Source organism: Aquarana catesbeiana, linkage group LG04 (genome assembly GCF_042186555.1).
Source record: "Aquarana catesbeiana isolate 2022-GZ linkage group LG04, ASM4218655v1, whole genome shotgun sequence".
Taxonomy (NCBI): domain Eukaryota; kingdom Metazoa; phylum Chordata; class Amphibia; order Anura; family Ranidae; genus Aquarana; species Aquarana catesbeiana.
The window spans coordinates 309,823,742-309,851,046 of record NC_133327.1 but is presented as its reverse complement, the minus strand read 5'-3'; the positions used below and the strand labels follow the sequence as shown (position 1 = coordinate 309,851,046).

The 27,305-nt window shown below is 42.9% G+C and overlaps 2 protein-coding genes across 2 annotated transcripts in view; both read right to left on the bottom strand.

Moving 5' to 3' along the window:
- DDX43 (DEAD-box helicase 43) overlaps window positions 1-14,096 on the bottom strand; it is a 232,407-nt gene extending 218,311 nt beyond the window's left edge. Inside the window, exon 1 of the mRNA XM_073626798.1 lies at window positions 13,458-14,096. Within this exon, the coding sequence (XP_073482899.1) occupies window positions 13,458-13,785 (328 nt within the window). The 5' untranslated portion in view covers window positions 13,786-14,096. The remainder of the gene's footprint in view (window positions 1-13,457) is intronic.
- Window positions 14,097-22,127: 8,031 nt separating this feature from the next.
- KCNQ5 (potassium voltage-gated channel subfamily Q member 5) overlaps window positions 22,128-27,305 on the bottom strand; it is a 746,121-nt gene continuing 740,943 nt past the window's right edge. Inside the window, exon 14 of the mRNA XM_073626797.1 lies at window positions 22,128-24,728. Within this exon, the coding sequence (XP_073482898.1) occupies window positions 23,781-24,728 (948 nt within the window). The 3' untranslated portion in view covers window positions 22,128-23,780. The remainder of the gene's footprint in view (window positions 24,729-27,305) is intronic.

Here is a 27,305-nt window from a genome sequence, read left to right as displayed (position 1 = left end):
TGCACTTAAAAATAATGGAGAACTAGAGAACAGAGCATCTCCAGTTACCTTCAGGTTGTACAGAACAGCTGTGTGGCAACACCATTTGTTTCTGTGTACAGGCAAAATCATCAAGCCAGCCAGCAATACTGACAGTGCCAGGCACAGGCAGAGGCAATGAGCATTTTAGTCAGTGGCAAAGCTTGTTGTGTCGGCAAAAGACCTCATCAGCAAGTGTTTGTACAAGGAAGGGACAGTGTCATGAAGGCTGATGTCAAAGCAGATGCCCGTGTTTCATGTCACTTTAAAGCGGAGTTCCACCCAAAAGTGGAACTTCCACTCATTTGTCTCCTCTCCCCCTCCGGTGCCACAATTGGCACCTTGTCGCCAGGGAAGTAGGACAGAGGAGCGGGGTCTTATGCATGCGCAGTAGGGTTCCCGGCGTGAAGCTGTAAGGCTACACTGCCTGGTTCCCTTACCCGCGGTGCCGACATTGCTGGACTCCAGGACAGGTAAGTGTCCTTTTATTAAAAGCCAGCAGCTGCAGCATGTGTAGCTGCTGGCTTTATTTTTTTTGGGCGGACCTCCACTTTAACCACTTCAGCTCTGGAAGATTTACTCCCCTTCATGACCAGTCCATTTTGTGCGATACAGAACTGCGTTACTCTGACAATCGCACGTTCGTGCAACACTGTACCCAAATAACATTTATGCCTTTTTTTCCCCCCACAAATATAGTTTGGTGGTATTTGATCACGTCTGCGGTTATTTTTTTTCTCTATAAACAAAATAAGACCGAAAAAAAACAAAAAAAAAAAACAAAAACAAAAAAAAAAAAAATAAACACACACACACACACACACACACACACACACACACACACACACACACACACACTTTTTCCCTTCTGCTATAAAACATATCCAATAAAAAAATGTAAAAGTCGAATTTCTTCATCAATTTAGGCAAATATGTATTCTGCAACATTTTTTATTTTTTTCCCCCCCACTAAGCATATATGGATTGGTTTGCACAAAAGTTCTATCCCCATTGTAGAGGCTATATATCTGGAATTTTTATTTTATTTACTAGTAACGTCAGTGATCAGCGGCTTACAGCAGGACTGCAATATTTTGCAGAGGAAAAAAAAAAAAAAAAATATCGGACACTAACACACAAATACATTCTACACACAGCCACCGCCCTGTAGCTTTAAAACGGCTATAGAGCGGTCAATATGTGGTAAATAATTTTGCCTGACAGACTCCATGGCAGCCTACGTGTGGGTTAAGCCCGCCTCCTCTCCAATGCTATAGGAACCCATTCCCATAAATGAGCACTCACCACTAGCTGCTGCGTTCCTTTTTTGTCCTCCTCCAATGGACCTACACATGACGTTCGCGTCCGATCGGATTGATCCAAGATGTTGGCATACTTCTAGCGGTGCAGCTCAGAGCCCAGCCACGGGCAGGCGAGTACCGTTTAGAGGCTGGAGTAATACCCCTATGGTGGAGGGATGGTCACCTCTGTATGCCGGATGGATGCGCACCAACGGCTGGCAAGGTCTGCAACGGTCTCCGTTTTTTCTCCATGGCAGTGTATTCTGTGTAAATTGTTATCCCCTCTATGCTGTCAAAGTCGGTCCTATGGCTTATTGTGGCTGTTGTCAGGCAGTTTTTTTCCCCTCATGGCGGCTGGAGCGCTTGTGCGTTCCAGCTCGCCTCAGCACTTCCGGGTGCGGCCATCTTCGCCGTTGCGCATGCGCTGTAGCCTCCTCAGGACCGAGGCTTGGCTCGCGCAGTACGACGGGCCGCCCAGCAGCTGAGCATGTGCAGTACGGTCACCGCCCCACAGCGCAGGCGCGTGGTGGGGACGATGACGTCACGGGCGGGGAATTTAAAATCCACTCTTAACTCCTGTACAATGGGAATCTCCTGTCAGTGAGAAGGAGTGGAGCGGAGCAGAGCAGTTTTCCCCAGCCCTGACCTCAGGTTAGTGCCTGCCTTGCTGTGTTTAGCAGCTATTGATGTGGCTCTTCCTGGTACGTCTTTTTTTTTTTTTTTTTTTTTTTTAAATAAACACACACACACACACACACAAAAGAATAATAATATATTTATTCTGGGGGCAAGTTTGTTTTATAATTTCCCTCACTGGCGCCTTGGTTTTTTTCAGGGAATTCTTTGTCTGCAGACCATCCGTACTGTGTCGCTATTCGTCCAAAAATAATGGACAAGTCACCACCTTTAAGTGGCCAGCCCTCACGCACAAGGTATGTGCTTGTGAGGGGAGGGGTTGAGGTACAGTCTCAAATGTTTGCATTTTCTGATGTTGTGTCTTGCCTTCCCCTTTTCTTTTTTCAGCCCTTCTAGATTGGACCCTCAGATCATGGTCCAGAATGAACCAGACCTTGCCAGGCCACAATACCACTCGTCATCTAGATCCAGACGAGACTCTTCGCATGGAATCCCCCACCAGAAGAGACGTTCCCATTCCTCCTCCAGACACCGCTCCCACCACCATGACAGCCGCTCTGATCGGAGAGCCTGCTGGGGATGTGGAACACGAGTTAGAGGGCAAGTCACTGTGTGACCGTTGCTATGCCCGGGCGGTTAGGGAAAAAGATGTAGAACCAGCGTTTGGAGTCTCTCGTGAAACGTGTAGTGCAACAATCCCTGAAAGAATTGGATACACAACACACGTTGAGCCAGTCTACTACTTTATCTGGCCCTCTGGCTGACGAGGCCCGTGACGGTCCGGGCACTTCCCATCCCTACGTTGCCTCTCTTGACTCTTCGGAGGATGAACCTCAAGAAGAGGACATTGGAGGCTTTGACTTCAGTATGGTTTCACCATTAATCAAGGCGATCAAGGAGGCCCTTAAGTGGGAAGACCCCTCCACCCCCCCAACTAAACAGAAGAAGTTCTTTAAACATCTGGTGAAGGAACGATCAAACTTTCCGCTTCTTTCTGAATTAAAAGACATCATCGATGAGGAATGGAGTAGGATGGACAAGAAGTCATCCATGTCAAATAAAACCTCCAGATTATACCCCTTCAAGTCAGAAGAGGTGAAGTGTCTGGAAAACGCTCCCCTTGTGGACGCAGCCGTAATGCGTCTGGCCAAGATGCGGTGTCCTTCAAGGATAGTCTTGAAAGAAGGATAGACCAGGATTTGAAGAAAATTTAGAGTCTAGCAGACACGGCCTGTAAACTGGCCCTGGCACTAGCGGCCATGTTGAAGGCCATTGAGGCCTGGATGGAGAATGTTGATTCCTTCCTTAAGGGTGTTGTTTCGGAGGAGCTGGTCGGAAGTTCAGCAGCTGCAGAACTGAAACTAGCGTCAGTCTTCCTGGGGGAGGCGTCTATCGATTTGATCCGCCTATTGGCGCAAATTATGTTAGCATCGGTCACAGCCAAACAGGCTTTATGGTTGCGTACTTGGCTCGCTGACCCGGTCTCTAAGCAAGCCTGGTGTAAAATCCCCTTTGAGGGGTCTTCACTGTTCGGCAACAAGTTAGATGATGCCATAACACGGGCCACGGGTGGCAAGTCAAGCTTCCTCCCCCAGGACAGGCGTCTACTTGGACGGAAGAAACCCCAGTATAGAAGACGCACTCCGGAGCGCTCCAGGGAAGCACGCTCCTACAAGCCTGGCCGAGACTTCAGGAAAAATTGGAGCAGAGGGCAGGCATCCTTTCGTAAGCCTGCTAAAGGCCAGACATCCAGTGGTCGTGAGCAGGCAAAGCCCTTTTGAGATTGCGCCCGCCCAGGCGGGTCAGGTGGGGGCTCGTCTGCTCCTCTTCCGGCGTGTCTGGGTGGCCTCAATCTTGGACTACTGGGTCGTAAAGGACAGTCTCGTCAGGGCACAGATGGGCCTTCTCCAGTACTCCTACCCCCAGATTCATGCCCATGCTACTTAATCGTTCAGAAGAACAGAGACAAGTGTTACTGTCCTAGGTGGACTTACTGAAGACTCAGGGAGCAGTGGTACATGTCCCCAAGGATGAATGGTTTCAGGGGATATACTCCCCTCTCTTCCCAGTTCAAAAGAAGAGTGGCTCTTGGCGCCCAGTCATAGACATGACCTACCTCAACAAATTCATAGAGCATGGGAAGTTCAAAATGGAAACCCTATCAACCATCCAGCAAGCCATTCAGCCAGGCGATTGGATGATTTCAATCGACTTAAGAGACGCTTATTTCCATGTCCCGGTGGAAAAAGAACTTCACAAGTTTCTCCGGTTCCAAGTTGGGCAAGATCACCTACAATTTATTTGCCTCCCCTGCGGGCTGACAACATCCCCCGGGTCTTTTCAAAGGTTCTCCTGGCCACAGTGGCTTTCATCAGATTAAAAGGAGTACGTCTTTACCATTACCTCGACGACCTCCTGGTGTTGTCTCAAAACAGAGAGCAGTTGCTGGTCAACTGAGAACAAGTGATCTCCACCCTGTCCAACTTCGGGTGGCTTTTGAATTAGGAAAAAAGTCATCTAGATCCGGTTCAACGTCTAATATACCTAGGGGCTCAGTTCGACACAGTGGAAAACACCATCCACTACAGAAAATCCCGACTGTTCGAGACAGAATTTCCCGGGCCATACATGCCCCGCGCCTGAAAGCCTCCCAGTGCCTGGAGATAGTCGGCACAATGGTCTCCACAACTCCCATGATCAAATGGGTCTTGTGGAGGTTACGCCCTTTCCAGTCAGGCTTCCTCAGGCAATGGAAGTCGGGAGACAAAAATCAAATCGTCCACATAACCACGACAATGAGGAACAGCTTCTTCTGGTGGCTTCAACGCAAGAACCTTCTGAATTGCCACTCCATTGCTCCCATCTCTTGGGTCACAGTCACGACCAACGCCAGCGGTACTGGGTGGGGAGCCCTCTGCGGGTCGAACCCTGCTCAGGGCATATGGGACACTCGACTCCACAATCCAGGCTCGAATGTCCTGGAACTTCGAGCGGCATGGTGTGCTCTCCAGTCCTTCTCTCACCTTCTAAAAGGGGAGTCGGTGTTATTAAGGATGGACAACACCACGGCGGTCTCCTATGTGAAAAGGCAAGGGGGTACGCGGAGCTCCACACTCCTGCAAGAAGTCAAACCCATTTTATCGTGGGCACAGCAGAATCTATCAAACATCTCAGCAGTCTTCATCCCAGGAGTCCAGAACACTCAAGCGGACTTCCTATCACGTTTCTAATTGGACGAGTGGTCCCTTCATGCACAGACATTCGAGTGGATCCTGTCATTGGGCATCAATCCCGAGGTAGATCTATTCCCCTCCCCCTGCAACTACAAGGTGAAGAAATTCTACACCCGAGGCCGTTGCAGCCAGGCCTTCGGAACAGATGCCCTGACGGATCAGTGGAGGTTCAGGAGGGCATATGCCTTTCCCCCGCTCCCGGTTATCCTGAGATTCCTGCAGAGGCTCCAGGCCGAAACAGTCGAAGTGGTGACAATCGCTCCCTATTGGCCGAACAGGCCGTGGTTCCCCCTCCTCGTCCAACTCAGTTTCCGGGACCCGGTGCCTCTCCCTCTCAGGGGACAGTCCTACACCCTTGTCCAGCAGTACTGAGACTGATGGTCTGGTTCTTGAGAGGGAGAGGCTAGAATCCCTTGGCTGTGCCTCAAGAGTGATCTCCACCCTTATGAGCTCAAGAAGATCAAGCACAAACAAGGTGTATGGGAGAATCTGGACCAAATTTGTGGAATTTTGCTCTTCTGTGCATAGGTCTTTCAGATACCAGGAAATTCAGGATATCCTCAGCTTCCTTCAAACTGGTCTTGACCTACCCTTATCTATCATCTCTCTCAGGGTCCAGGTATCTGCTTTATCGGCTTTTTCCGGTACTTCATGGGCTGTTCATCCCTTAATTCGGCAATTTTTCCGTGGAGCTTCAAGGCTCAAGCCCCAAAGAAAACCTAAGTTCCCCAAGTGGGACCTTCCACTTGTCCTCGACTCAATCTCCGGACTCAGTATCACAGGGCCCTCCCCGCTCTCCATCAAGGACTTTTCAGCAAAAGTGGCCTTTTTGGTAGCCGTCACCTCGGCTAAAAGGGTCTCTGAGATCGGATCACTGGGTCATGAAGAGCCCTTCTTGACGTTTTTTCCCGGACCGTGTAGTTCTCATCCCTATGCTGGGTTCAAACCCAAAAGTTTCTTCTGTGTTTCATGAGAATCAGAAGATCGTCTTACCTACTTTCAGGTCTCCGGGATCCACTGAAACTCACCCTTTGGATGTAGGCGAAGCCATTAAATATCTACGAATTACTTCTTCCTTTAGACGTTCTGAGCACCTCTTTATCTTGCACTCGGGTAGCAACAAAGGAAAAAAAGCCTCAACCAGGACACTTGCGGCCTGGATAGTGCAGACCATCCAGCAAGCATACAGGGCTAAGGGCTTGGCTCCTCCAGAGGCGGTGACAGCTCACTCCACCAACCAGGGGAATGGCAGTCTCGTGGGCGGCGGCTTGACATGTGGCTCCAGGCACCATTTGCAGGGCGGCCTCTTGAGTCTCTATTAACACGTTTATGGCTCATTAATTTATAGCGCCTGCATCTCTGTCTTCTGTAAACTTTGGTTTGAAAATCGTATCGGTTGATAGGACAAATTAAAATTATGATTTGTTCAGCATACCCACCCGTGTGGTCGGCTAGTTATTTCCCACACGTAGGCTGCCATGGAGTCTGTCAGGAAAAAGGAAAAATTTATTATCAAATACTTACCGTAATTTTCCTTTCCTGAAGGACTCCATGGCAGACGGAGTTCCCACCCATTGGTTTAAGAGTAGGCAAGTTACGGAACGCAGCAGCTAGTGGTGAGTGCTCATTTATGGGAATGGGGTCCTATAGCATTGGAGAGGAGGCGGGGTTAACCCACACGTAGGCTGCCATGGAGTCCATCAGGAAAGGAAAATTATGGTAAGTATTTGATAATAAATTGTCCTTTTTTTGGACGAAGCTGATCCAAACAAACTATTTGCGTCACTAAGTGCTGCAGTCTCTAAGCACTGCATGTACCTTCAGCTACATACAGTGCTAGGTTCTAGTGGCGAGACAGTCTTCCTGTCCCAAGAGTCTGGCTGAGTAGCACTTAGCCATTCGTAGACAGCTTTGTTGCCGCCCAAATCCTCTCACACCTCAAGCCAATTTGCAGGGTGGATAAAAAAAAAAAAAATTTTTTTTTTTTTGTTAATTTTTATTTATATTTTTTATTTTTTCCTGCACAATATACATGCAGTGTTTTCCATGTATTCCAATGGCTCTAATTCACACCATGCAGTCGGTTTCCAGGCAGTTTCTGCACCAGAAACTGACTGCATGGTGTGAACTAGAGCCATTGGAATATATGGAAAACACCGTGCATGCATTTTAGTGCAGAAAAGATGCGCACGGAACGGAACTGCGTCTGGTGTGAAATAGCACTTAGAGTACAAATGTATCTAAAAGATAGTTTTCTATTTAAGATACATTAATAATTTAGTTTATTCAGCATGAAATGGAGCTTAGTCATATAGCATGGGGCTGTATATTCTGCAATATTTACATTTTTGGTAAACTCATTCAATGAATCCAAGCTCTGCAAGCTTAGATAACATGCACGGCATTGATGCATTCACACAATTTCACAGTAACCATGAGAAAGTTCAGGAATATCCAACAGCCAGTACTCCATACTCCTACTACTTGACCTCTCTGCGGCCTTTGTAACTGTTGACCACCCGCTCCTTCGCAATAAACTACATTCCCTTGGCCTCCGAGATTCTGCTCTATCCTGGTTCTCTGCCTATTTATCAGAGCGCTCCTTCAGTGTTACCTACAACTCTGTCTCCTCCTCTCCATTGCCCCTTTCTGTGGGGGTCCCCCAAGGCTCTGTTCTTGGACCCCTTCTCTTCTCTATTTACACCTCCTCCCTTGGTCACTTAATAACTGCCCACGGCTTCCAATACCACTTATACGCTGATGACACCCAAATCTATCTGTCTACTCCGCACCTCACTCCTTCAGTCTCCTCTCGCATTACTAACTGACATATCAGCATGGATGTCGCATCATTTTCTTAAACTAAAATCGCTCTAAAACTGAGCTGTTAATATTCCCCCCGCCCGTGCCCCCCTCCATGACTTTTCCATCAAAATCAACAATGCAACCATCAGTCCCTCCCCTCAAGCCAGGGTACTAGGTGTAATCCTAGACTCTGACTTGTCATTTCAGCCTCAAATCCAATCGTTGTCAAATGTTTGTAGAATTCACCTCCGTAACATCTCTAAAATTCGCTCCTTTTTAACATATGAAACCACCAAACTCCTCATTCACTCCCTTGTTATCTCTCGCCTTGACTATTGCAACTCCCTTCTCATTGGCTTACCGCTCCATAGGCTATCCCCTCTTCAGTCTATCATGAATGCTGCTGCCAGACTTATCCACCTTACCAAGCGCTCAGTGTCTGCCAACCCTCTCCTCCAATCCCTACACTGGCTCCCAATCACCCAGCGAATTAAATTCAAAATACTAACCACAACATACAAAGCCATTCATAACTCTGTCCCGAGCTACATCGCCAATCTTGTCTCCAAATATCACCCAAATCGACCTCTCCGCTCTTCTCAAGACCTCCTGCTTTCAAGCTCTCTCATCTCCTCCTCCCATGCTCGTCTCCAGGATTTCTCCAGAGCCATCCTCTGGAACTTGCTACCTCCATCTATCCGGCTATCCCCTACTCTTGCTACCTTCAGGCGATCCCTGAAAACTCATCTCTTCAGGAAAGCCCATCACAACTCCAACTAATCTCCTACCACTTCCACCAGCTCATTCCCCACAGTTACAACCTTTTGTACCACCTGCCCCACCCTATTAGATTGTAAGCTCTTCTGAGCAGGGCCCTCTTAATCCTCTTGTATTTTATTGTATTATAACTGTATTGTCTCACTTTTATATTGTAAAGCGCTGCGTAAACTATTGGCGCTATACAAGTCCTGTATTATAATAATAATAATAATAATCATAATAATAAATAATATTCCTTTATCCCAGTGTTTTGGAAATCTATGTACACAACAATAAATGTGAAAGGACCTCTGCGTTACTATACAATGACGAATAAACTAACGTGTAATCAAACTAATGTGTACTGCTGCAAAATCTATAGTGTATACATGACGACCACAAAACAATGAATAAATAATTGATTTCGCGCAAAGCACAAGAAACAATAAACTTATTCACATGTGTGACATGTTGTAGTGTGTACTAAGTCACCAAGTGATGATGCTAAATATGTACATTCGATGAATATAATAAAAAAATGTCCAATAGTGAAAATGAGTGACATAAATCATAACATAATGGTATGGTTGATAAAAAAAATCAAAGTTCATTGGTGGAAGTGAATCATCAATAAAGTATAACATCAATGGTGATACTATTTATAAAGGTTCTTTTAAGCTTGTAATAAAAAAACCGTGCAAAAATCTTCATGCATCCGTGTTCACAGTGCCCTCACCTTAAGGGGCTTAAATACAAGCCTTGTAGAAAGTGCTGAGTGATGATGGAGATGGCTCATCTGGCTTGGTTCAGGGTTCCGGACATGGTGCCAAAGAGAGAGAGAGAAGGGAAAACAAGGGGGCCTCCAATAGTGTAGTATAAAAAATGTATTGGAATAAAAAAAAAGCGCACTTTGCATACAGTGCATGTAATGGCACAGCGTGAGGCGGCTCACCGCCGTCACCTAGTGCGATACTTCCAGTCCACGATGTCAATCGGGTCAAAGGGTGTCGACTGCTGGGTGTGTTGGCTAGCTGTGATTCCTACGTGTTACGTCACGTGACCTTGTGACTTCCTCAGGGAATCTGATTGGTTGACACTGCACTTCCTTTATAGAGGGTAACAGGAAGTAACTTGGCCGCCATGTTTGTATAGTCCGAATAGTATGGAAAATTGAATGTCTGTGCGCTGCCTAAAACGGTCTAACTAATGCTAATAGATGCACCTAATCTAATATATGCTTAATTAAAATAATTACTTGCACAAATAAAAATGTATAAAATTAATTGGTCCTCCTAGTACCAATAATAGAAAATCAGTTAATTAAAAAAGTAAATATAAATGCTGCCATCATGTGGTTGAATTCTAAATTACATAGAATTTGGTTCACTGCAGCCATATGATATACAGTAAATGTTAGTCTGAAACCATACTGATTTCACAGAAACTTTCAGGATATACTGTATGTCACTGAGGATTACTAAAATGTCAAAATAGAAAATTATATATATATATATATATATATATATATATATATATACATACATACATACACACATATACGATTTTCTCCTACTTTATCCACTTTCAGACGATCCCTGAAAACTCATCTCTTCAGAGAAGCCTATCTGGCCCCCACCTAACAACTGTACATTTATCTTCTCAATCAGCACATCACCCACAGTTATTACCTCTTGTATCTCTTGACCTTCCCTCTTAGATTGTAAGCTCTAAGGAGCAGGGCCCTCTGATTCCTACTGTATCAAATTGTATTGTATTTGTACTGTCTACCCTCAAGTTGTAAAGCGCTACGTAAACTGTTGGCGCTATATACTGTATAATAATAATAATAATAATAAATAATAATAATACACACACACATATAGGAATAATAACAGTCCCAAGATTGGTGCACCGGAAATTTAGCACAAGGTTCACAATACATGGTAAATGATCAGATCAATAATTACTAATGAAGCTATTTAGGTCAAAATCTATATTTAACCCATTGGGTACTAATGTATGCATTTTATGAATCCACTGAGATTCTTTTTGACTCAAGCTTCTAATTTTATGGTTCCCTTTCCATTAATTATGATAACGCTCTATACCCCAAAAGGTCATTTCTGTTGGGTTGCTGTTGTGAACCTCGGCAAAATGCCTAGATACATTGTGTTTGGGGAATTTATTATATTTTGGACATGTTCTTTTAATCTGACTTTTAAAGCTCGTTTTGTTCGTCCTATATACTGTAAATTGCAAGAGCATTGCAAAACATACACAACTCCCTCCGTGTGGCAGCTAATAAAATCTTTGATAGGGTATGTGTATTTTTGCACGGATTTTTTATTACAAGCATAAAAGAACCTTTATAAATAGTATCACCATTGATGTTATACTTATTGATGATTCGCTTCCACCAATGATCTTTGATTTTTTTTATCAACCATACCATTATGTTATGATTTATTTATGTCACTCATTTTCACTATTGGACATTTTCTTATTATATTCATCGGATGTACATATTTAGCATCATCACTTGGTGACTTAGTACACACTACAACATAACGTCACACATGTGAATAAGTTTATTGCTTCTTGTGTTTTGCGCGAAATCAATTTATTTATGTACACTACAAACTGCATGATTGAAGAGAAATGCATCTATACCAGGCTCTAAATGTGAGGAGAAAGGCCAAGCAGTAAAAAGAAAGTGAAACATTCTAAGCAGCTTATAAACCTTGTGATCTTTCTGCACAGAGCTTGAAGTGTTCCTCCCTTGAGGAGCAAAATGGCAGCAGGCCTTTAAAAAAAAAAAAAAACCCAGTTGGGGAATAACTACTAACTTGACAGCTTTATTCTAAATGGGAAACCTCAATTTTGTTTGCAAATATTAAAGATTCTAACTACCAGCAAGAATAAGTCCTTACATTTAAAGAGCACCTGTAATTTCAGATCCATCATGGCAGCGCCTGTTAGTGGGCATCCACTCGCCTGCTGCCGCCACATCCCTCGCCCGTTGCGTCACTGCCACGTCACCAGCCGTCCCATTAAAGTGAATAGGACTGTTGGTGAGTCACCAGCGGGTCAGAGGAGCTGCTGCAGGACAGAGATGACAGTTGCTCTTTAAAAATTATGATTTAAAGCAACTTAAAGTGGAGTTCCACCCACTTTTACAACTCTTCAGCATCCCTCATTAAACTGTGCACTGTAAACAAATTGTATATATCTTAATTTTTTTTCTCAGCACCTACTGTATATCTGCTGTATTCATTTTTCACTTCCTCCTCCCTGGCCCCGGCCCATCGCACCATTTCCTGTTTGCAATGCCTTCTGGGAAGGGGCGGCAACTTCCTTTGAAACTGCCGCTGCTATGGAAACCGGACCTGAAACCTATTACACTGCTTGTGCTGCACTGAGCATGTGCGAGATCTGCAAGGATGAGATCCAGGAAGAAATACAGTCTGGCTTCAGATGCCCACACTTAAGATGGCCACGGCCTGCTGTAAGTTTATAAAATAACAAACTACTGCTATAAACTAACAAAACAGACCTTAGTTTACAGACTAACTTTACTAGAATACATTAAGCTTGTGTATTATAGGGGTATTTTTATTTACAAAGTATAATTTCGGCTGGAACACCACTTTAATTTAAATCAAGCCTTTTAACTAACTAGCGATTTAAATCAAGTCCACCCTTCTGAGTTGTATCATGTGGATGTTCATAGACAGCAGCTGCAGATGCCACCAATATCACCATCATCAGGCAGTTCTTGTGCTGGGCATACTGCTCACATCAATCCTTTTGTTCCATCTTGCAATGTTAATACATCATCTCTCTGCACGGTGAGTATACTACAATCTACCTCCCTGTAAGCAATACTATTGTTAACAAAGTGTTACAAGTTTTTTTTAATAACTGCACCCTGCTGCTCGGTTTCCTTCGCATGTTACTGGCTAGAGCACCTGCTGATTGATTAGAGGAGCAGCGGGATTGTTTTTCACTCTGGAAGTTTCATTCCCTTGCTGACTCAAGGATGTATTATGAGCTATAAAGTGAAGAAAGCCGTTATACTGAGCACTGGACACCATCTTTTATTGCTCTAATGGGCCCATCCACGCACTTGTGTTTAGATAAATAAATTGAAAACAAAAGGGGACGAAGGACAAAGAACTTTATGGTTAGCACGTGTGCTGCATTGCAAAAAAAAAAAAAAAAACGGCATGCTGCACATGTTTGATCTAAACAGATTACATAGAGAACACTGATGGGCTCATACATGTTTGAAGCCTACCACAGCTAACCCATCAGGAAGCGGTCAAAGCTGTCAGCCAATCATAGGCATTTCCCACCCCTCGGCCACACGTGCAAGGGACGTGTATACGTGCAGTTGCAGGGTAGGGGGGAATACCTTCACTGCCTGTGATTGGCTGTCAGCTTCCTAGAGGGATAGGACTTGTGTCCAAGCCCGCCTGAGCTCATCCCTAATAGAGAACAATTGTTTTCTAGGTCTCTCCTTGCCTTGATCAATGCTGATTACAGCACCTAAGAATGAGCCCTTCCAATGTCACCCATTTAACAGTGAGGGTGATATTGGTATCTAATGTAATTGTATAGATGGGTCTCCATCTGGAGGGCATAGAACAGGTACAGATCTGGGAGGCCTATAGGCCTGACCCTACATCACATGATATCCACTCACCGATTACTTGACCAATCACTGAGCTGTCCAGACGAAAACACATGGGCTCCCCCCTGGGGCCTGCCTCCGGGCCTCTCCTCCGGAATTCCAGGCACCCCGGGCCTCTTTCCGACGCTCTCTCCCAGCGGCGCCCTCTAGCGCCACCATTACCCCTACGCCATTGCTCTCTACCTTCACCCTCATGCCCCTGCCAACTCCGGGCCCCCGACCCCCTATCTCCAGAGCGAAAGGACCCCCCGCTCTCATAGCGTTGCTGGGACGGGGGAACCCACTCCTTGATGGTAGGAGTCCCGCGGGACCCATCGTCTTCTTCCTCCCAATCAGACATAACACGCAGCAATGTGCTCCACGTTCCCGAGGTCACGCAAATGGCGCCTAACCCCGCTCCACAGGCCGAACAATGGGCGCTGGGCGGGAGGAGCTTGTTGTCATTGGTGGAGCAGTTCCAGCCTGAGCGGCCTTTGTTCTCTACACAGCCATTGGATGGAAGGTGTCAAAGGAATGGGGGCTAATTATTATCCTATAGAATGGAAGAGCTTAGTGCCTGTAGGAGGAGTAACGCACAGGGGCTCAGGCTTTCATTATCTTACATGGAAATCTATAGGCCTGAGATTCTCCATGGGGATGTCCCATTGCTGGCAAGGATCAGCCAGGAGAGGCATCTGCTTTTAGGAGCTTTTCCTTCTTTGGAATCAATTTTTCTCAACTCCACCCCCCCCAACAGGTCATGTTTTCAGGCTTTCCATTTTTTTTGCACAGGTTTCACACAGATTTGATCCATTTCACTGTCTTAGTAATTACCACAGCCATTTCATCTGATGGAAATTCTGAAAACATGACCTGTTGGGGGTAGCTGAAGGATATGTAAAGGTTCCTTTTTAAAAAATAACAAACATGTCATACTTACCTCCTATGTGCAGTTGCTTTTGCACAGAGTGGCCCTGATCCTCCTATTCTGGGGTCCCTCAGCGGCGCTCCTGGATCCTCCCCGCATCGAGTGCCCTGTGGGAGAGCTGCTGTCCCTCGGAGCGCTCATGCAGGTGCGCTCCCATGTCCTGCTGCTGTGTCTATGGACGCCGACAGCAGGACCCGGCCCCCGCGTCATTGGATTTGATTGACAGCAGCAGGAGCCAATTGCTGCGCTGCTATCAATCTATCTAATCAGGACCCGAGACAGCGTCACTGGAAAGACCGGGTTCAGGTAAGTAAAAGAGGGGCTCTGGGGGGCAGCTGCACCACAGGAGAGTTTTCACCTTAATGCATTAAGGTGAAAACCCTTGAGGGTGTACAACCCCTTTAACCACTTACCAACCAGGCCAATTCTGACATTTCTCTCCTACATGTAAAAATCATAATTTTTTTGCTAGAAAATTACATAGAACCCCCCAAACATTATATATGTTTTTTTTAGCAGAGACCCTAGAGCAGTGATGGCGAACATTGGTACCCCAGATGTTTTGGATCTTCATTTCCCAAGATGCTCATGCGCTCTGCAGTGTAGTTGAGCATCATGGTAAATGTAGTTCCAAAACATCTGGGGTACCAATGTTCACCATCCCTGCCCTAGAGAATACAATGGCGGTCATTGCAACTTTTTATCTTACACGGTATTTGCACAGCAATTTTTCAAACGCTTTTTTTTTTGGGAAAGAAAACAGTTTTGTGCTTTAAAAAAAATCAAAACTGTAAAGTTAGCCCAATTTTTTTGCATAATGTGAAAGATGAAGTTGCACAGAGTAAATAGATATCTAACATGTCACGCTTCAAAATTGCACACGCTCGTGGAATGGCGCCAAACTTCGGTACGTAAAAATCCCCATAGGCGACGCATTAAAATTTTTTACTGGTTAGAATTATTTCTCTCGCTCAAACGTTCGCGGCGACACCTTACATGTGTGGTTTGAACACCGTTTTCATATGTGTATTTTTATTGTTAATTTTACTTTACATTTTTTAGTTTGACACTTTAAAAAAAAAAAATTTGATCACTTTTATTCCTATTACAAGGGATGTAAACATCCCTTGTAATAGGAATAGGGCATGATCAGTCCTCTTTACAGTGAGATATGGGGTCAATAAGACCCCACATCTCACCTCTAGGCTGGGAAGCCTGAAATCCCAAAAAATAAATAAAACGATCTCGGCTTCCCAGCTGAGGCAGCGCTGTTTGTTTGATTGCAGAGGCCAGGCGTGGCGTCATAACATCGCGCCCGGCCTCCGGCAATCATAGAGACTCCAGCGACCATCTGGTCTGCCGGAAATCTCTATGGTAAACATCCGGGGACGGCGGTTCCGTTCACCGACTCACTGATTGCAGCGGTGAGTCGGTAGAAGCAGCGAAGGGAGAGGGGGACAGAGCCTCTGTAAATGATATGTGGTCCCTAAAATAAACAGTGCTGGCTTGGTCACACACACTCGCAAAGATGGCACCATGGCAATAAAGTACAGTCATAAACAGACAACAGTTTCCTGGCATTTGTGGCAACACCTGGACAACACAGTAGTTGTCATGACCTTAAAGTGGCATTAAACCCACATCATAAAAACGATCAATAAATACTGTATTACATGCTGTTCATACTCCGTCACTATGTGATTTGTTTTCTGTATTTTGCAAAAAAACCTGGTTGATCCTGCTGTTCTCTATCTCCTCCACCTGTCCATGTCCCCACTGCAGTTGGGGATTTTGGAGAGCAGTGTTGGAAGCTAATGCACATGCTCAGTTTTCAGTGAGTGTCTATGCTGAGCATTTCCTTCCTATCACATCTGAGTAGCCCATGTGACTATAGAGTCACACATGTGGGTAAATATACAGTGGCAAATGACAGCCCACTCCCTCCATCCTCCATGCAAAATAAGCAGCTAAACACAATAGGGGTGGGATATTACATCTTGATTGATGGAGGCTTCACCTCCCTCTTATTCTAATACACAGCCTGTGACTGGCAGAAATCCACCCACACCATGTTATTGACAAAAATAAAGATTTGAATTCAAATATATATTTGTATGATCATTTAAAACAGCTTACAGTATTCATCTTAATTATTTACGTTTACTCTGTATTCCAAAGGCTGTTTTTCTATTTTGAACATGTAACTAGCAGCAGAGTACTAAAAGCTCCTCATGCCACTGTTTCCCTACAGACAGGCTGGGAAAGAGCTGGGTCATGTGACAGCTGTATATTGATTAGGAGACAAGGTAATTTGATTTTGTTTTAATTAAAATAACCACAGTGCCATTATCCACATACAGAAATAGAAGTGGCAATGTATATTAAACAGTGTGTGTTTAGTATCATTTTAAGTGGGCAATAAACCCGGGTATTGGGTAACACACTAGTAATTTTGTCAGTTGGTGTGCAACAGATAGGCATAACATCTTGGCAATTGTGGGAAATCAGTGGGCAATTATGATAATACATGGACAATTAATAAGCAATCTTGACAATAAATGGGCACAACACTGGTACAAATGCTTGGCCAATAACTGGGCAGCGTGGGAAAACTGAATGCTGTGGTTCAAAGCATCAAAGCACCCTTTATGTCACTAAAGGCCAATAAAGGAACCACATCACACAACAGGGGACCAGGCAGGCATCCACCACCTGGCGGCTGGAGACTGTAGCTTTTTTTGACAGTGTGATGTTTGATTGGTTGTTAGCTCAGGTGTAATGTTTCCCAATGCGTTCAGTCCACAAGAAAAGTACTTTTCCAGGGCCTGTTGGCCCCCTGTTAATGAAAAGAAAGAAAAACGTTCAAACAAAAATGGTTCCCCTCACAGGGGTTTCCACCATCACTGAAAAAATGAAAATAAATTACTTAATTCTACTGGCTCACTCTTGCAGTGCTATTGCTCAGGCCACAAGCTTAGGTCTTAGGTCAGGTCCCACAGACCAACTTACAGTCCCTCTGTGCTACCATATACAAACTCTGTACCTCTGATTCTTGCAATCTCAGCTTTCTCACAGCTTTCTTTCTTGCAGCTCCCTGCTGCTCTTGCCGTCATGCTAAGGGCCTCCATCTGTTCCGTCACAGACATGCACACATGCTGGCTGCTCCCTTGCAACCTCAGTGACTCCTGTCGAGGTCTACAAAAAGCTAGCCGCAGCCAAGCAGATAGCAATGCAGTCTAGTTTGAAAGGTATTTCAGTTGTCTCAAGTAGAACTTATTATGGCTCATGTAACTATACTGAGATGGTTGAAAATGCAGAATGTTATTAATGTGACATAGTGTAAAATAGATGCACCAGATATGTCAGAACATACGGGAATGAAGTAGAACTAAATATAGTTAATGTAAGGGGTGTAAATAGCATTGGGCAGCCAAGGCACTTACCTCAGATCTGCTAGGTGTCCAAGGTCTGATCAAGGTATCATTTGAAAGTGGAGCACAGACAAAAAGCACAGAGCCAAACAGAGTGGCTTCATGTGTTGTGATCAATGTAATGGTCAATCTTATTGATCACAAATGTAAACACTGCTTGTGTTCACATTTAGGAGCCCCCTCCCCTTCCTCCTTTGGCACCTACTCACAATCCTCTGTCTTTCTCCTCTGCTAGTACTTCTTGATCCAGTGTAACACTGCTCCCACTGACCACCAAGAAAAGTGGGGTACACTGAGCAGCAATGGAGGCAAATGGACCACCACAGAGCAACAACAGTTTACAGACGGGGCATATCAACTATGAATTGGGAACACTGAACACAAATACAAGAGGGCACAGAAATTGACCACCAATGTAAGGGGGGCACAGGCACTGATCACCAATGTAAAAGTGGCACAAACACTGACATCCAATATAAAGGACAGCAGCAGGCATGCAAAGGAACAAGATATGGGTGTGCTTCAAAAGGCCTGCCTCCCCTATAAACCATGGTCAAACCATGGTCAAATAATGGAAAATCAGGGTTATGGGTGATTTCACCTTTAAATACTCTGTTGATTTGCTCGTAAGTATTGTTGTGGCAGTAATATTAATTTGTGACCTTTCAACGTTTTAAGATATTTTTTATGTGCTCAATGGGGATGTCTTCTTTTTGTTTTTATGGACTCGAAAGGGCTTTTTTCCATCACAAGGTGGTGATTTGCGCAGGAAATGGTACAGGAAATTTATTGGATTCATAGGTTAGGTAGGTTCCAGGATGCCCCTGCGTTTGAATAATTGCTGGGATTATGGGATGTAAAACTTTAACTAAAATTAAATCCATTTTCCTTCTGTTTTCGAGGTACAGTAATGCCCCATACACATGGTCGAAATTTCCGACAGAAAAAGTCAGATGGGAGCTTTTCATCGTATATTCTGACCGCGTGTATGCCCCATCGGACTTTTTACGTCGAAAATTCAAACGGACTTAGATAGAGAACATGTTCTATATTTTTCCGACGGAACAAATTCCTATCGGGAAAACCGCTCGTCTGTATGCTGTTCCGACGTACCAAAAATGATGCATGCTCTGACGCAAGTATGAGACGTCGTACGTCTTGTCCCGTCGTACGTGTTGTACATCACCGCGTTCTTGACGGTCGGAATTTGGTGTGACCGTGTATATGCAAGACGGCTTGAGCGGAATTCCATCGGAAAAACCTTCAGAGTTTATTCCGATGGCAAAACCGGTCGTGTGTACAGGGCATTAGTTTTGTTTGTTTTGGATACTGCTTATCTGTGAACTATGCAGATTTTTTATTATGATGTTTTTAAACTATGAACAAATGTTGAATATTGATTAATTAACTCTGCCCACTTCTTTGTGGGGTAAAGGGTATATAAATGGAGTGTTTTTTATTTGACCGCTAGCTATACTTAAGGCCCCACAGTAGAAAGACATTAGCATTTTTTATGATTAATAAACTTTGTAGATTTTTCATATAGATTGCACTATACAGTATCTCACAAAAGTGAGTACACCCCTCACATTTTTGGAAATATTTTATTATATCTTTTCCTGTGACAACACTGAAGAAATGACACTTTGCCACAATGTAAAGTAGTGAGTGTACAGCTTGTATAACAGTGTAAATTTGCTGTCCCCTCAAAATAACTCAACACACAGCCATTATTTTCTAAACCGCTTGGAACAAAAGTGAGTATACCCATAAGTGAAAATGTCCAAATTGGACCCAATTAGCCATTTACCCTCCCTGGTGTCATGTGGCTCGTGAGTGTTACAAGGTCTCAGGTGTGAATGGGGAGCAGTTGTGTTGAATTTGGTGTTGTCGCTTTCACTCTGTAATACTGGTCGATGGAAGTTCAACATGGCACCTCATGGCAAAGAACTCTCTGAGGATCTAAAAAAAAAATTCTTGCTCTACATAAAGATGGCCTAGGCCAGTGATGGCGAACCTTGGCACCCCAGATGTTTTGGAACTACATTTCCCATAATGCCCCAGCACTCTGCAGTGTAGTTGAGCATCATGGGAAATGTAGTTCCAAAACATCTGGGGTGACAAGGTTCGCCATCACTGGCCTAGGCTATAAGAAGATTGGCAAGACCCTGAAACTGAGCTGCAGCATGGTGGCCAAGACCATACAGCGGTTTTACAGGACAGGTTCCACTCAGAACAGGCCTCGCCATGGTCGACCAAAGGAGTTGAGTGCACGTGCTCAGCGTCATATCCAGAGGTTGTCTTTGGGAAATAGACGCATGAGTGCTACCAGCATTGCTGCAGAGGTTGAAGGGGTGGGGGTCAGACTGTCAGTACTCAGACCATACGCCGCAGGCTGCATCAAATTGGTCTGCATGGCTGTTGTCCCAGAAGGAACCCTCTTCTAAAGATGATGCACAATAAAGCCCGCAAACAGTTTGCTGAAGACAAGTAGACTAAGGACATGGATTACTGGAACCATGTCCTGTGGTCTGATGAGACCAAGATAAACTTATTTGGTTCAGATGGTGTCAAGCGTGTGTGGCGGCAACCAGGTGAGGTGTACAAAGACAAGTGTGTCTTGCCTACAGTCAAGCATGGTGGTGGGAGTGTCATGGTCTGGAGATGCATGAGTGCTGCTGGCCCTGGGGAGCTACAGTTCATTAAGGGAACCATGAATGCCAACATGTACTGTGACATACTGAAGCAGAGCGTGATCCTCTCCCTTCAGAGACTGGGCCGCAGGGCAGTATTCCAACATGATAAGGACCCCAAACACACCTCCAAGATGACCACTGCCTTGCGAAAGAAGTTGATGGCAAAGGTGATGGACTGGCCAAGCATGTCCCCAGACGTAACCCTATTGCTGTGGGGCATCCCCAAATGGGAGGCGGAGGAGCGCAAAGTCTCTAACATCCACCAGCTATGTGATGTCATCATGGAGGAGTGGAAGAGGACTCCAGTGGCAACCTGTGAAATTTTGGAGAACTCTATGCCCACGAGGGTTAAGACAGTGCTTGAAAATAATGGTGGTCACACAAAATATTGACACTTTGGGATCAATTTGGACATTTTCACTTAGGGATGTACTCACTTTTGTTGCCAGCGGTTTAGACATTAATGGCTGTGTGTTGAGTTATTTTGAGGGGACATCAAATTTACACTGTTTTACAAGCTGTGCACTCAATACTTTACATTGTAGCAAAGTGTCATTTCTTCAGTGTTGTCACATGAAACAATATATGTGAGGGGTGTACTCACTTTTGTGAGATACTGTGTGTATATATATATATATATATACACACACAAAGTATATTGTTACAAACAAACAGCTGTCTAATGTCAATGGCCAATTATCGAAACCATTTTTAAAGCTTTACATGAAAACCCTTCATGTAAAGACATGTAGAGAAAATTGTATTAGAACACATTTACAACATGTTTCTAAATGTATCTAAAGCAAAAACCTTTTCATTTTGGATAAACAAGGGAATTAATAAAAACTCAGTTTTCATTGCCATCTGGGTGTTACTGGGGTGAGTGTCCTTCCTGAACTGTAAACTAAAGGGAAAGAGAGGGGAAATCTCTATAAAGTGAGGACAATGCCTTCCTAGACAGTTGCCAGTGTACCCATTAAAAGATGTCCCCTTTATTCCTGTTCCAGTGACAACTAAACATTTGGATTTTCACTTTAATTTGATGAAAAATGGTTACCAGGACAAATAGATAAAGCAAAATCGCCTTAACAGGAATACATACAGCAATAAAAGCTTGACAGGGGATTCCTTCACCACTCTATGCAAAACCATTGTTTGGATTTCATATATACTTTAATGCTTTGTTCTAACTAAAGTTTATTGACTGTAAAATGGGTATTTGAATAGTTGCAAACCCTGATTTACAAAGAAAATTAAATTGAGTAAGGTTGGAATAGTTAACTATACCAACCAATTAAATTTGTCCTGATTAGTTGCCACACTTCTCTATTCTTTTTCTGAAAAAGAGAAAAGTGACAAACAGAAGCAAATGTCTGTATTAACTTTTGTAATATTTGTTCTGGGTTCCGATGCAATAATTGATTGATCTCTTCCTATTTGATATATTAATGCTGAATTTAAAACATTACCCTGACATTTAACACAGTAGTTTCCAATTTGTGTGGTTTTATATCAGAAATTCCACAATATACAATGGAAAAACATGAAAAGGATCCAGTGCGCAAATGAAAAGATATCCCCTCTTTATTTCCACTGTGAGGAAAAATATCCAATATATTCTTTATATATGATTCATAGAATTGCCCAGTTATGTGCACAAAATTTTATTAAATAAATTAAATTAAAACTAGTAAATTTCAAGCTCTCAAGCATTTCATTTAAGGCAAATACAGTTTACCAAGTTATGTGTGAATAAATTACCAATTAAATCGACTAAGGGTACCTGCTGAGTCTAATGAAGGAAAGAAGCAAAGTAACAAACTTTTTTATCTCTTTAAAATAAAAACTATTTTTGTATTTTATAATCTCCTACCAAAATGCATAACTATAATATATGGCAATGTACAATGAAATAAAGGCACGTGAAACATTTTCTTAAAATAAAATCGAAGAAAAAAAAATATGTATAGATGTACACATTATACAATACTTTTCAATGTACAGAGTTGTTATTTGGCTAAAAAGATGCAGACATTCAAAATAGGTTATTTCTAGTATGAGCTGAGATGTTGAGATACCCTAGATAATGTCACAAAGGTATTAGTAAACAAGCTTTAATAAGATCAAACTGATGTTGTATTAAATAAAAAATCTAAACGCCATGTGAAATGGCAAACAGTAATTAGCTTTTGTGCTTCAGACATCTTTTGGAACTGATTATCCAATCCTTTGTTCAGGTAAGATAAGAACAAGAGAACACAAGTCATTTGTAAGTCAGGGACATTATTTGAGAATGGAAGGAGTTTTCATCTGAATTATGACTAGGACTGTGTGTAGGTATTTGCAAAAAATGGCTTTAATAGATACAAGGCCGTCAATGAAAAAAAAAAGGAAAAAAAATCACACTAATCACAGTCCTTCTCTTTCCTCTGAAATGACATCCCTGGTAGCAAAATTATAGACATGGACTCCATATATACAATATACATCATGTAACTATTTTCAAATAACAAGCCTATCATTTAACATCCAAGAATACTTTAAAAAGAAATATGGAGGCAGAATTTATTTCATAGTAAACTGGTTTAGTCCTTAATGAAAGAGTTTGTACAGCATTTAATATTAAGACTGCAGTGACCTTTTCCATGTGTTATAAATTTTCATAGGAAAAGAATGTTCCTAGGAAAAAAAACCTGAAAGTGATGTGCCAATGTTATTTTTGTCACAACACTAATTTACAAAACAAATATACAGAAATCAACATTCATGTTATGTGTGCATTAAAAGAAGTGAGTTAATGTGTACTTGCCATCACAACAGCAGCAGTTCAAGTTCTTTTACGTTCCTTGGTACAATTGCTAGCAGCTGTAACATATATTTCTCTTTGTAAACATGACCATACACTTCAAATTTGGACAAAATCTTTTTCTCTTTATAATCAAGGCGCTTTGGACTCTTTGATTTTACAAACAGTGCCATTAAATTATAGGGTCATTTTAAGAATGATGTTCCAATATTTTGTTGCTTTGCTTGGTAGGCAAGAAACCTTTTTACCAAGTAACCTATAATCACGTTTCTAGGGTTAAATCTCTTAATATTTATATATTTTCTTGTTTATTTTTTTTTTCTCTTCACTTGAAACATGCATTTGCATGCAGCTAGAAGAGATGGCCCAGAAAAGGCCTGCCTTTTCAGTTTCCTTCTGAATCTAGCATTTTTTAAAGGGCTTTCAGAATAATTCATGCAATGATATTGATGATGACTAAAGGAACCATAAACACAAAAAAAAAAAAAAAACATTTTACATATGTTTGACATGAGGAGGGCTTAGGTTTTTTGCACCATCCCTAGTTTTGCTAATGCTTTGAGATGAAACTGCTATTCCAGTCCTCAAAGAGTCAGATAATAAAGTGGTTTCAACAGTAGGCTCAGAGGCAGCATCGTAAGTTTCTGTTTCAGTTTCCAACTCCTCATCTGCAATAAAAAGCTTTGACTCCCGCCATTGTGGATAAAGTTCCTGGCTGCCTCTTGAGACGCTTGAGTCACTGCATGAAAGCTGTGCATTTAGTTCTTCTGTGGATTGAATCAGATTTTGCACAGAAATTGATTTGCCAAAATCCTTATGTGAAAAGGGGACCGAAGACAGTACTCCATTATTTGCATCAAGGCTTTTCCTCCTTACAAAATGTTTAGTTAAACCTGATTGTGCAGACTGTACGCTTTCCTTTGAGGCAACAAGGCAGGAGGTGACATCACAAGTATCTTCTTTTGTGGTCATAGGAATTATGTGAATTGGTTCTGGTCTGCTGATATGTTTCAATGGGGGTGGAGCTGGTATTTGTAATGTTGTTGGTGCTATTGGCTTTGAGGCCTGGCTTATTTGGTTTGATATACTGTTTGTTACCATAGTTACAGGTCCATCACTCACATTTGCTGACACCTGTGTTGCTTGGCTTTGCATTGCTGGACTAAATCCATAGTAAGCAGGTGCACTGAATTCATTTGGTGTAAGTACAAACTGTAACCCCCGAGGGATGTTGGCACTAGCTGATCTTGTTATGAATCCACTATTCTGTGCAGAACTGGACAAATCTTTGCTGTCTATTGGACTTTGATAATCTGAAGTTTGTTCACATTCAAATAGTGGCATCTGAAATGATGCCAGAGTCAGTGCTGAGGCAGATCCTTTCTTTAAGACCTGTTGGTAGATATCAAGTAGGCTGTCCAATTTTGACTCGATTGATTGCACCTGCAGATGGGAGAGTAAACACTTATAACATTCATAAAATAAAGCAAACATTTTGTATTTTTATTCAAAAGTTCTCCACATGCATTTCTAGTAGTTAAACAGGAACAACCTCTATTAAAGTATACAGACTTCTAATAACTTAAACATACATATACAGTTTGATATTTGTACATTGTGTATTTTAAACTTGTTGGCTCTGTAGTTTTAATGATTTATTTTACATATTAATTTGAGTATGTGGCCACAAGCTGAAGATCTGAAGCAGACATTATTCAGATTAATACGAAATTTGTCATATTGAAATTTTTTGGATCGGGCCCGAAGTAAATCTTGTTGGATATCTTCATTTTATTGTAGTGTCTTGCTTTAATTCAGATTCAATAACCAATAGCTAAGAGCGGGAGACATGAGAAAGCTGGCCAGTCTTTTACTTTATCCAGGAAGGTTAACCTATTCATATTAAAGTGGTTGTAGAGGCAGAAGGTTTTTTTATCCTAATGCATTCTATGCATTAAGATAAAAAGCCTTTTATGTGCAGCAGCCCCCTTCAGCTCCCCTAATACTTACCTGAACCCCAGCGATGTTGCACGAGAGACTCAGCTGTCTGGGATTCTCCCTCCTTTTTGACTGAGACAGCAGCAAAGTGCCATTGGCTCCCACTGCTGTCAGTCAAAGTCAGTGAGCCTAGAAAGAAGGGGCTGGGACACACGGAGTTGCGGCTCATTTAGGGGTGCGCCCATAGCAAACTGCTTGCTGTGGGGACACTCAACAGGAGCCAAAGAGGGACCCAAGAAGAGGAGGATCCAGGCTGCTCTGTGCAAAACACAGAGCAGGTAAGTATAAAAAAAACTAGACTTTAGTATCACTTTAGGTCCCCCAGTTTTTATGGCATTTGAATAGACATTGGCAGATATTTGCAGGCACCTAAAAGTAACTGCTGCCATTACTATTGCCCTTTTAGAAAATATTAAAAACCCCCATGGGGCCCATCAGCGTGTGAGCCTTGGTGCCGAGCGGCAGCATATTTAAGTGAATTTGTGAAAATACAGCTGTGCCAAGAGCGCGCGCTCTGCGTAGTCCTGGCACAGTTACTGGCGGCTAATGGAAAGCTCCCAATTGCATGTGACCGCCGTGACAGCCAATCACATTGGTCACATGATCAAAACCCCGCCTCCCGACATCCTAAACCCCTTAAAGGACCGGGAGGTTAATATGTAAATGTTCACTGTAAGTCTTTAAAGTGGTTGTAAACCTCAGACATGAAAAATATGAACAAAGCAACTCCTTCTATAGTGTCTACTAAGTGTCATTTCTGTTTGCTGCTTTGTTCCTCTGTTGTCAGCATGAATCACTTCTGACAATTTTTCCTGACATCAAGAGAAAAATGGTGACAGAGGAGGGAACTCCAGTACATTGACAGCCTCGGCTCTGTTTCTGTGAGCTGTGTGAGGGGGTGTGTGTGTCCTCCCTTCAATGAGCTCTCAGACCTCATCTCACTGAACTCTGTAGAGTGAAACTTTGCCTCCTTTTGTCTGAACTATTAGACAAGGTTATAAATTCAGCACTTTGAATGGATGTAGAGAAGAGAAGACTGCAGACAGTCAAGTACAACTTATGTAGGAGGATTTTTTATTTCTGTGTATCACCTGAAGACAGTCCCTTCACTGGGTATATGTAAGGATTTACAACCACTTTAACCATTAAACTCAAATAATATAACTCAAGTCATGAAATAATAAGAGTAGAATTATGAGAAATAAATCTTACATTTTTTTAGTCATTTACATGCACCATTTAATGCATTAATGTTTTGTGATAGCAGCCAACTACATGAGCTGTTTCCATAGTTGGTTTATGAACATACTATATGCAAAACATAAAAAGCATATATTAGACAATAAGGTTATATTTTTAAGTTCTTTTCTAAAAACTAAAATAATCAGCCTTCATGTTCAGATTGCACTTTTAAGAGTCAGGAATATGCAGTTTCCATTGAAAGTGTTAACAGGTAAACTGCTAATACAGGAAATGTTGTTTGGCCAGAAATATGTAGCATAGCTATGTGGAAGCAGTATGGAGTTACACATCTCAAAAACATATATTCCGCAATGGGGTGCTACGCCCCTTTGAGGATCTGAAGGAAGCCTATGGTCTTCCATCCTCAATGTATTTTCAATATATACAGCTTGGCCATGCGGTGGCAGCACAGAGCCGTTCTTTGGATTGACACCTATCCCCAACCCCTGTGTTTAGCCTTCTGGAGGATGCTGCCTCATCCAAAGGATTTATCTCCCAATGCTACGCTATCCTGTTGCAATCCGTGATGAGGCCACATCCTCTGAAGGTAAGGGAAAAGTGGGAAACAGATGCCGGACAATTAGACGGGGAAGAGTGGGAGGAAATTTTTCAGGCAGTGGGTAAGTGCTCACTGAATGTATCCCAAAGACTGACCCAACTATATATCCTGCTGTGAATATATTATACACCTCACAGGCTCCTCTTGATGAACCCACAGCTTGACTCCACATGCACCAGGTGCAAAAGAGATCACGGGAGTCTTATTCATATGGTGTGGTG